Here is an 11,436-nt window from a genome sequence, read left to right on the forward strand (position 1 = left end):
AAGCACTGAAGTCATTCTTAAAAAAAGGAAGCTGTGTTCAGAGTTTTCCTGACCAGATACGGTAAAAGTTTAATCTGTCAACCAGCGTTGCTCTGGTTGGTTGTAGCGCTATCCTGTTGCGTGCAGAGGGAATTTGAAAGACAACCGTTTATCCCGCCCCTCGGATTGATGGGGAGTTCCCAGACCCAACATCTTGATGTGGGTCTGGCTTGTCAGGCTAGTGCATTAGTGTAAAACTGAATGCAGATTGTCCCACTGCTCCAGAGTGAAGAAACATGCCATTCACAGCAGTGACACCACCTCGTCTTCTGATGAAGAGCGGTTTGAGCGGAGGAAAAGCAAAAGCATGACCCGGGCCAGGAACAGGTGATGACTGCGGCTTTCTTTAATCTTTCTTTCCATCTTTACTTTTGCTTTGATCAAAACACTTTTCTGATATAAAATAATTAAGATATTGGACTCTAAACAGACATGTCAATCCTATTCCCCCCCACAGATGTCTGCCCATGAACCTGGCGTCAGAAGACCTGGCTAGTGGGGTGCTGCGTGATCGGGTGAAAGTGGGTGCCAGCTTGGCCGATGTGGATCCCATGAACCTTGATAGCTCAGTGAGTGAAAACGTGAATGAATACCAAAAAGCTGTAAAGCAGCATAGTTTTAGTCCAACTTTGAAAGTGTCCCAAGTTTTTACGAGCCAATTTACTGTATCAATGGAGTTCTTCAGTTTGTAAATGTGTGTTTTCTCCTCAGGTGAAATTTGACAATGTGGGTGGCCTCAGTAATCACATTCAGTCGCTAAAGGAGATGGTTGTGTTCCCACTGCTTTATCCTGAGATCTTTGAGAAGTTTAAGATTCAGCCTCCCAGGTGAGAAGAACTAAGATGTGAAAATGTGTGTTTATTTCCGAAAGGTCACCTTTTTTTGGTTTGGAGTTTTGTTGTATTTTCTAAGTCTGATGTAAAAACCGACTCTATTAATATCTGATCAAAGACATGTCTACTTTCATGAGTTGTCGTACTTACACAGATGCCATGATAAAGTGGCTTCCTTTTGCTTTTATCAAATAAACACGGTTTCCATTTCCTTTCCATTCCCTTTTTAGAGGGTGTTTGTTCTACGGCCCTCCGGGGACAGGAAAGACCCTGGTGGCGCGGGCGCTTGCCAATGAGTGTAGCCAGGGAGACAGGAAAGTTTCCTTCTTCATGAGGAAAGGAGCCGACTGCCTCAGCAAGTGGGTCGGCGAATCAGAACGCCAGCTACGCCTGCTCTTTGACCAGGTGAGACACAGAGGCAGGACACTGGCTGTAGACACAGAGGCAGGACACTGGCTGTAGACACAGAGGCAGGACACTGGCTGTAGACACAGAGGCAGGACACTGGCTGTAGACACAGAGGCAGGACACTGGCTGTAGACACAGAGGCAGGACACTGGCTGTAGACACAGAGGCAGGACACTGGCTGTAGACACAGAGGCAGGACACTGGCTGTAGCCACAGCTTCACTCACTTGACCTGAATTGACTTCAGAATGTAACTAGAAAACTGGTGGCTGCTGGGAGAATAGTTCCAGTTCACCTGTTGCAACTTAATATTGTCACATAGCTTTTCACTCCCTGACTGAAATGTACCATTTACATAAACTGAACCCAGCCTGCTTTAATGTGTTTTTTTTTATTTTGTTTGTTTTTTTCAATGAGAGGCACATCTTTCTTTTCCTGGTTTGACCTTGTGTATGCTTCTGATCAGGCTTACCTGATGAGGCCATCCATCATTTTCTTTGACGAGATTGATGGTTTGGCTCCTGTTCGCTCCAGCAGGCAAGACCAGATACACAGGTAAGGCTAATTTAAAAAAGAAAAAAAACCTTAACTCTACCCAACAGATCAGTGTCACAGGCAACATTGGCGTTTGTGCATCTGCAGGTTTAACCCTTGTGTTGTCTTCCCATCAAAATCAACACTTTTAGTTGACACTTTTAATCAATGTTTTTGACTTTTTCTTACGGTATTTGTCCCATTTTTTTCAACGCGCTTTTCAATTTTGGTGACTTTTTTTGACGTTTTCAACACTACGTAACACTAACTTATTTACTTTAGTTTTACAGTTATATTAGCTGATATGAAATTATACCTAATGTTTGAGTTAGAAAAGCAGAAATTAGGAATTACTTAGACTAAAATTAAAGGAATGTATGTCGATGGATAATCACAGACTGGAATATGTCAACTTTTACTCAATGCTATTTCAAAACCACTGCAATTTGTGCTATAAAATTGAATGAGACGCCCCAAAATTAATGAAAGTAGAAAATTGTACTTGCCAAAGAGCGTTGTGTGAAATCAATCATGTTATTTTGGGGAATTAAAAAGAACATAGATATAGGAAAACGGGTCAATTTGACCAGAGGACAACATGAGGGTTAAACTACTGCTGCTGTTACTTTCCTTGTCAATAAGTGGTGCAGGTTTTCTTAAACTGCAGGTAGAAACTAACTGGCACTGCAGCTTTGATTTTGGCAGGATTTGGGTGCTTCAGAGTTTAATTATTTGATGTTGAGCAGTCATATAGCAATTGAAATTGGAAATCATAACTGATTTAGACCATTTCAAAATGAGCTGCAGGCGAGGAAGAGTCCTATCATACACACAGCTTGCAGTTGATCTTTGTGGAAATGGTTGCCGTCCAGAAAATGGAATATTTGTTGCTTGCTGTGAAATGTAATTCTGGACCGAAGTTTATTCAAAACTTGAGTTTATAGATGTTCTCCTTTTTCTGCCATGCTGGGTAAATGCGCACAAGGAGCTCTACTCAACACAGAAATAGACCAGTTGATAATGTTGCCTCATACGGTTTTGTTCAATATGTGTCAGGGTTTTTTTTAAGGATTTTTTTTATCTTTTTTTAGCAGTGAGAGCAGGTCTCTTTCAACAACATACAACTTACAGTTCGCAAAGTTCTCACACACGCAATCTCAACTGGCTAGTTATCCTCCAGACAGCAGCAGTCTCTTTATTTCTTTCTCTCCCTTTTCCGCAGAGCGGCATGCGCTCCCGCTCGCGGTGTGAAGCGCGTGTCCGTGCTCTTCTCCGACATGCACTCTAACAATCACCGCTGATAGACGGCCTTTTGTACAGCCCTATTTCTGAAACCGTGGCAGCCAAATCAACATAGAGGAAAAACCATGTGTGTTTAATAGACCCCGTCTGTGTTCAACTTGCAGAAATAATGTCTTGTTTTTTTTGGTCCGTACTGGCTCATGAGTCTTTTCATATTTTCTCAATAAGTATTTGGGCTCTAAATGTCTGCACGTATACTTACATTCTGTCTCCCCACCATCGTCCCTCGGTCCAGTTCTATTGTGTCCACGCTGCTGGCCTTGATGGACGGCTTGGACAGTCGTGGGGAGATAGTGGTCATTGGTGCTACAAACAGACTTGACTCTATCGACCCGGCACTCAGGAGGCCTGGACGCTTTGACCGGGAGTTTCTGTTCAACCTGCCCGACAAGAAGGTGAGACAGAGTGACACATCAATATCGTGTACAGTGGACACATGTTGATTGACACAACCACACATGCAAAGTCTTTTTTTTTTCCCCCACTGTACTTGGATTTTCAGCAGATATGGTTTTCATTTCAGGAGCATGAGCTTTTCATTAGTACATCCGAAACCTTACATATCAACACATAGAAGTCCAAGATGTACAGTGTTTAGCATTACTTAAGATATTGTTGTGCCACAGAATCTGTACCTCCTGGCCAACTGGTAGATGACAGAATGCAATTTTCTGTATACGGAGCACTTAACTGTACACACAATGATGTATCTGTGGGCACACCCAGCTGGAGACACAATATAATGCAGAAGTAATTGTCATTTTACTCATAAGAGTCTTGCGACACAATTAGTACATACAGCCCCCTGGCTATTAAGAGTCTCCTCAAACTGTTTTTTCCTCACTATTGGATGGTTTGTTACAACAAGCAAGTGGCAAAGCAGATGCTCATTCAGTTTATGGAAAATTAAAAATCAATTTCAGAAGAATTATTGCTATGCAGATCTGATTGCTTTAATCTTGCACTCAGGGAGACCAGATTTTTCCCCCCCCTGCTAGGCACAAATAAACAAAAAAACATTAAGTGACTGTAGAATCTGATAAATGGCTCAATGTAGGGGACTCCTCTCCATCGAGCCTGCCTAATGTGGGTTGCCTTGCATAGTTTGTCCACTCACTGGGATCATTGGTAATCTGCAGGTCGTTAGTGAGCTGAATAATCAAAAACAGTGCTCTCGTGCAAATACATGTTGTGATCCTCTCTACACATTCAAGTTCAGCTCCCTATTGGTATTGCCCAAGATAGAAGCCCGCGTGAAATCTGTCTCAGATGTGTCTTTTGAACAGAAAGGGAGGTATGATGAAATCTATTGCTCTTGACTCACGACAAAGACCACTTTGTTCTTAATGACGGCCCATCAAAGCCGAGTCCTGTGGGGACGATGAAATAAAGGGTGTATTGTGTTGATCTGAAGCAAGCCCTTCTGTTGTGCTCACTTATGCACTTGATTCCTTTTTGATCTTTCTCTTGTTGTTGTCAGATCTAGATAGAGTAAAGGTGAGTAAAACACGGTTTTAATTATATTTCTGAAGTGATTTTCTCAGTATATTTGGCGTGCCTTTTCGTTTCTTTGATCCTGTCTTGTGCAACGTACTATTTTTAAAGGACACCTCAAATACATTGTTGTTCTTGTTAGGCTACACAGGACTTGTACCCCCTCATCTATTGACTCTGTGTTTTCTGTCTTTCTTTGTGTCCCTTTTCCTTTTGTCCACCCAAAGGCCAGAAAGCACATCTTGGAGATTCACACACGGGACTGGAATCCCAAATTGGCTGAGCCATTTGTAGATGAACTTGCAGAAAAATGTGTCGGTAAGAGTGACACCTGGGGATTAAAAATGCATGTCTAAGTATCAGTTAAAATTATCACTGGCCAATGGGGCCCTGTAAAGCACATAAAACATAATTTTCACCAAGCAGTATCAACATAGCATTTTTGAAAATTTGTCTTGATTTAACCCCACTGACATTCATGTTCCCTGTGCCGTTCAACCACCTCGATAAAGCCAAAAAAAGTGGGCAAACAAATTAATAACTCACCTTTGTGTTTCTGGCTTCCTCCCAGGCTACTGCGGTGCTGACATTAAAGCACTTTGCACAGAGACAGCCTTGGCGGCGTTGCGCCGCCGCTACCCCCAGATCTACGGCAGCAGCGTCAAACTGAAGCTGGATATCGGCTCCATCGTCCTGGGGCCGGGCGACTTCAGCAAGGCCATGAGGACAATCGTCCCCGCCTCCCAGAGGGCCCTGGCTCCCCCTGGCCGAGCCCTGTCCCCCACCCTCAGGCCGCTGCTGGCCAGCTCTTTCTCCTTGTTGCTGAAAGCTCTGCTCCGAGTCTTCCCCCACGCTCAGTGTACTGACAGGGACCACACACACGGTAGGGTGCACATGGTTTCATTTGATTGTGCTTTCCTACTCCTTGTTGTTGCATCTCCCACTTTGACTCTTGCTCTCTTCTCCCTTGCCACCGGTCTCACTTGTTAGTGTGCTTTCCCTCTTGGCTCTTTGTAGTATTTTATTCTCTTTCCCCCCACCTTATTACCGAAGTGCTTTGTATAACCCTCACACATTAAACTTGCACTCTTGGTGTGCGATGAAACATTCCCCCCGAGAATGCAGCGGTGATAGCTCGGAGATTGAAAAACCAGTCATTCCGCCTGCACTTCAATAACTCCACTCCCACTCCAGTCAACAAAAGTGTTTACAGCAGATTAGCCACAATGCAGCATTTGACCAGTGGGAGATTGCGGACGGGAGTTGCACCCAATAACAACATGAGTTTCCCGGAGTGCTGTATTGCTTTAAATGCCCATTACATCTCGCCTAATAAGCCAGCTCTCTTATTTTACTCTCACTTTTTCTGTGAAATGACCACATTAATGTCAGTGATAGGGCTGCTTTGAGGATTCAACTTTCTAGAAACAAACTTTTAAGTGCATTTGCCACTGCTGTCATAAATAATTGTCCTAAAGTTAGTTGCTACTTATGCATGGCTGTATAAGCGGTGTTTTTTCTTTGTGCTAGGCGCTGACAATCAACTGCCTGAAGAGGACGTGTACAGTGATGATGACAATGAAGAACACTCTGCTTCCATCTATGAAGTCCAGCCTGCTGCATCCCCAAAGAGTCAGCACTCCTCTTCTGCAACGCACAGACCCTTCCTCCATTTCTCCTCGTGAGTCCAAAAGTAGAAAAAATACAGTTTTCATGGGCAGTGTAAAAAAGTACATTTAGTCTATTTAAGTGCTGAGACATTGCTGAGGTATCTAATTATACTACTAAAAGCAAACACAGGAACATATTTTTATGATTAAATGAGATTGAAAATTAATATTTAGGATAAGTTTTCTGTCAAATCTAGAATTTTGTAGACAAAATGCCAAGATACCAACTTTACACACATTGATCCTGATACAGAGTTACTGATTTTCATAGTGTTATCTGTTAGATCTAGTGTGCTTAGAAGAACAGTTGTCTTTGTAGTAGAAGAAAACCTCAATTAGGATTTAACTCTTTATTTTCCATACAAGAACAAAAAAGTGCAAAAAGCAATGAACAACAGAGGAGAGGGTGAAAGTGATAAGAGAATTCTGAAAGCAGACTTGCAGTTGCTGTTTTTCATTCAGAAATGGAGAGAGGTAAATGAACAGGATGACTTTTCGTTTACCTGAACCATTTATTGATGAACCTGTTAAGCTGTTATCAAGCCTTTAGTTTCTAAGTCCAACAGAAGGCTCAAACCTTTTTTTTTTTTACTATAGTGGCGGGCATGCGAAAGAAAAACCTAAAGGTAAATGTGTATCTTTAAAGATATAAACATGCCTTTTTGGATGGGCACCAAACTTACTGCATTTAATGCTAGAGATGCACCCATTAGATTAGATTAGATTCAACTTTATTGTCATCACACATGTGCAGGTACAAGGCAACAAAATGAATAATATTATAAACAGAATTTTACAGATGGGTTTGTCCTATGAATATAAAATATAGATAACAAGTATTGTGAGCAAGATTTACAGCTGGATATGTACTGAATATAATATACAGGTGGATATTACTATAAATAGAATTTTTACAGATGTGTACAATGAACATAATATACTAATGGTTTACAGAGTTTACAGGTGAATATGTACTATGAATACAGGCGGCTATTATTATAGACAGAATTTTTACAGATTGACCTGCTGGTCACGCTCATCTTAATAAACGATGGATGTATTTAAAAAACCAAGGAGATGTATTGTATGATTGTATCATTATGTCGTTCTACTGGCTAGATACTAGCTAGCGCTAGCTACTAAGGTTAGCCTGCTGTCATTGGCAGTCAACAACAATGTTCATTATAACACTTTGGCATGTATTAATTCGTAATGCTTATCAAAATAAGCTATGGATGTTTTGAGAGAACCAAGGAGATGTAGTCACTATGTCTGTAGTAACGGTATCTAGACATATAGCTATGTACAGTGTTACCGTTCTTAATAACCATATATCCATTATTACAGCTACCTAACCTCGGGAGAATCGTTATATGTGCATGTGCGGTGCAGGGCGACATGGACGGGTCTACTCACGTTCATCATGCCTAGTTTAATAACTCTGGATTCGGCTACCACCTGTTTTCATACAGTTTAGGTTGCTAAATATATCACTTTTTTTTTAGTTGGATGTGAAAAGAAGGAAATGGTTCCTCCATATTATTGCACTTTAGATGTATGTGAATTTGTCACACCAGGAGTTATTTATATAGTTCTCTTTTATAGGTATATGTTCAAAATATGTTCTATTACAGAGAAGATAAGAAATAAATATTTGTGTGTGTGGGCTGTAAAGTAGTTAGAAAAAATGAAATCGGTATCGGCAGGTGAAACTAGAAAATTATAATCGGTGCATCTCTACTTAATGCCAAGATGATCTCTGCCTTAGTCAGAGGGCTCCTAAAGCCAGGGTTTGGTTATCCAATGGTGTCATCCAACACCTATGCCACAATGGAAGCTCGCAGAAATCTCCAAGGTCTCCAATACATGTGAACTGTCGGTGCCACATAACCTATAGGAGAAATAATGCTAGAGTGAGATGAGAACAAAGACTCCCGTCACTTTCGGCTCATCTAATACTTGCAAAACACACAGAAGTACAGGTATTGTGTATTGACCTTACAAACCGGGTGCTGCAGCATGCAGAACCCTTGCTGTGGGCTCTGTGCGTGTCCAAGGAAGGCTCCCACATAATAAGGTGGAAGTGAGAGACTCGCCCAAGCTGTAACAAGCTTCTTCTGACTCTTTATCTAACCACTTAACTGTTGTGTGGCTCATTCTCTCTTTTTTCCTTTCTGTTAAACTACATCAGTTGAGCCTAAGGTCGCCTTCAATCCAGTTCAAAAAGTTCATTGTTGTTCTTTATTGTAATCTGATTGCTCTCATTTTGGGCAGAGATGTAATAAATAAAATGTTGTCCTTGAAATGGTTCAAGCTGACAGAAACGGGGCACAAAAGATTGTGCAACTGTCAGCATGTACTGAGGTGGTTTCACAGAAAAGGCCTACAGCACACTGCCGTTTCCATTAAAAAAATAAAAAATGCATTGATAGTGAAGCACTTTCAGGGTTGTTGAGTTGCTTTACTCTTCAACATTATCTTACTGCAGCAAATGAACCAAACTAACCTGAACATGAGACAGCCTCTGCTGTGGCAGTCCTGCTTCAATGACCATGTGACTGCTGGTCGGTGATCAAATGGTGATAGAGACCGTGCTTACCATGAACTCCTCCTGCATCTAGCTCCGCCCTCCAACAGCCGACAGCCTACCGGCCTCGTCTGATGCTGGCCGGTCCCCCGGGCTCAGGACAGAGTTCCCACTTGGCCCCCGCCTTGCTGCACCACCTGGACAAGCTGCCAGTGCACCTCCTGGATTTGCCCACTCTGTACTCCGTCAGCGCCAAGACGCCAGAGGAGTCCTGTGCTCAGGTAGAGCGGACACACACATACACTGATGCATTCACACACACACACACACACACGCAGATCCATACGAGGCCATCTGTTGCACAGGTGGTTTAAATCTGGATACAGTAAGCAACTTACTGGCTTTATGATTTAATGTTTTCTACAATAACTTTTCCTTTTTTTTTTTTCGGATTTAAGCAATGTGTACTTGACCCAACTGTGTGGTTGCAGGTTTTCCGCGAGGCCCGCCGGAGCGTGCCCAGTGTGGTGTTCATACCACATATCTCAGAGTGGTGGGAGATAGTGAGTGACACTGTTAAGAGCACCTTCCTCACCCTGCTGCACGATGTCCCCTCTTTCTGCCCTGTCCTTATCCTCGCCACTGCTGAGACCCACTACTCCCAGCTGTCAGACGAGGTAGGAATGCTGAGCTGACATTTTCCTTGTTTTTTTTTCTTACATATTACATATTGCCGTTGATGGAATTAGCTTCCAATATGTCAGCGAGTGTTACCCTGATGTCTTTTTTTTTTTATATGGCATAGGAGGCTAAAGCATGATTCACAAGGTTTCTTTTTCTTTCTCTCACACTCACGAGCGCTAGTGCAGACACACACAGGGTGCCACATTTCAGGGCATCTGCTCCCACAGAGTTTTTAATCTACTTTGGCTGGATCTCCCTTTTCTTTTCATTTATCCCACTGCCCACTTTTCACCATGGGGTAACGCCACCCCTGCTCCTTCATTCTTCCTCTTGGATTTATTATTCTCTTTCTGAAAGCCGAAGCCGAACAGACCACCCGTTGTGGGTTAGACTGTAAGTAAGGGTGTGTTAGAGGACGGTGAAATGGAGAAAATTAGAGGTGGAAAAAAAGATACGAGAAATATAAGGAGGGTCCTCTCTAGACAGACAATAAAAGGTCTTTAATTAGGTTTACCGCCCCATGTCTTCACCTTAGGAAACACACTGCGTGTGTGTGTGTGTTGTGTGTGTCTGTGTGTTGGCAAGACCTCAACCGTTGCTATGCTGTAAGGGCTGCAAGGCTCTCTGGATGATTGTTTCTTTGTAGTTGACTCATTAGAACTGATAACTGTTAGTGTTAACAGCCCAGAAGCTTCAGTTTCTATAGGCTTAGGCCTTCCATTGAGGCCTAAGCTCTTTTGTTTAACCTCAGTAGTTCTAGTTGCCACTTTGCGTTTTCATTGATTTTAATTTTCACCTGCCTTTGTATTGTGTGATTGATAGTTCCCTGCAATTCTTTACATTCATTGAGGCTTTTTACTTCACTTAACTCTGCCATGTTTGTTGATGAACATGCTGTGTTAAGTATGAAATTGGAAGTAATCGCACCCTGCACACCATTCAGCCGCAGTGTCTACTTCGGTAGAATACTTTCATTACATACAAAATGACTAACTGAAACAATGTAGGATAGGCAATTACTTTTTTTCACCAAATTACCTTTCTTTGGTCCATGCACACATAGCCATGCAGCCTGGAAAATTGGGAAGCTCATGATGGGACAAATGGGGTGCTCAAGTAAATATAGAGCTCAGCATGAGGATATCAAGACAGTCCTGAGGCTGTGTTGGCTTTCTTCTCCATTTGAGTGTGATTGCATCATTACACTTATTAATCAGTTCTTTTCTTAACTTTTGTACAGTTACATAAGAAGACCCAGTCTTTGCTCATTTTTAAAGCCATGTTTAAAAGCAAACCATGATGCCTGTACCACACACTGTCTGTCATACTGGCAATGATCAATGCCTGGCATAACTAGACTACTGCCCAGTTGGTGTTGCAGTTACTTTATTGGTTTTGATGAGGCTGCAGTTCAATGATAGCCTGGAAACCAGACAAATCTGCCATTTCCAGCCGAAGATCACCATCGTTTCTCACCTTGGGCGAGTTTAAGACGTGTGTTTTCAGAAACACATTTTTATGTGCCGTTTAGCTGTAACTTGAGGAAGTTTGTGGCCCGGACCCCATGTTTTACCTGCTTCAAAACAGAACTAGCAAGCACTTCTCCAACTTGCCCCGCTCAGCGCTATCCGTAGCTCTGATTGGTTGTAGGTCTATTCAGTTGTTTCCAGAAGCATTTTGATGTGCACCGTTGGTAACACCCCTTGGAAATCTTCTAGATAGGTTCTAGACTAATACGCCTTTGGAATTTAGTCTAGCTATGCCAGGCTAGTTAAATGAAATAATATTGAATTCTGGTTATTTGGATCTAGCGCTCAAGTCTCTTATGTTGAAGCTTCCTATGACCATGTGACTTCATTCATCCGTTCATTCATTCATATTTATTATACAGGAAAGTCAAAAAGTAACATTACATTACAATATAAACAGGCCTGACTCAGTTTAAA

The 11,436-nt window shown here is 42.2% G+C and overlaps 1 protein-coding gene across 1 annotated transcript in view; it reads left to right on the forward strand.

The window, feature by feature from the left end:
* The window catches only part of atad2b (ATPase family AAA domain containing 2B), a 67,702-nt gene that overhangs the window by 4,503 nt on the left and 51,763 nt on the right, over positions 1-11,436 (forward strand). The window contains exons 9-19 of the mRNA XM_032543532.1: positions 265-366; positions 497-608; positions 751-866; positions 1,103-1,277; positions 1,746-1,834; positions 3,351-3,510; positions 4,837-4,927; positions 5,181-5,492; positions 6,140-6,290; positions 8,901-9,087; positions 9,298-9,483. Coding sequence (XP_032399423.1) covers positions 265-366; positions 497-608; positions 751-866; positions 1,103-1,277; positions 1,746-1,834; positions 3,351-3,510; positions 4,837-4,927; positions 5,181-5,492; positions 6,140-6,290; positions 8,901-9,087; positions 9,298-9,483 — 1,681 coding nt within the window. The remainder of the gene's footprint in view (positions 1-264; positions 367-496; positions 609-750; positions 867-1,102; positions 1,278-1,745; positions 1,835-3,350; positions 3,511-4,836; positions 4,928-5,180; positions 5,493-6,139; positions 6,291-8,900; positions 9,088-9,297; positions 9,484-11,436) is intronic.

The sequence above is a fragment of the Etheostoma spectabile genome, chromosome 18, assembly GCF_008692095.1.
Source record: "Etheostoma spectabile isolate EspeVRDwgs_2016 chromosome 18, UIUC_Espe_1.0, whole genome shotgun sequence".
Taxonomy (NCBI): domain Eukaryota; kingdom Metazoa; phylum Chordata; class Actinopteri; order Perciformes; family Percidae; genus Etheostoma; species Etheostoma spectabile.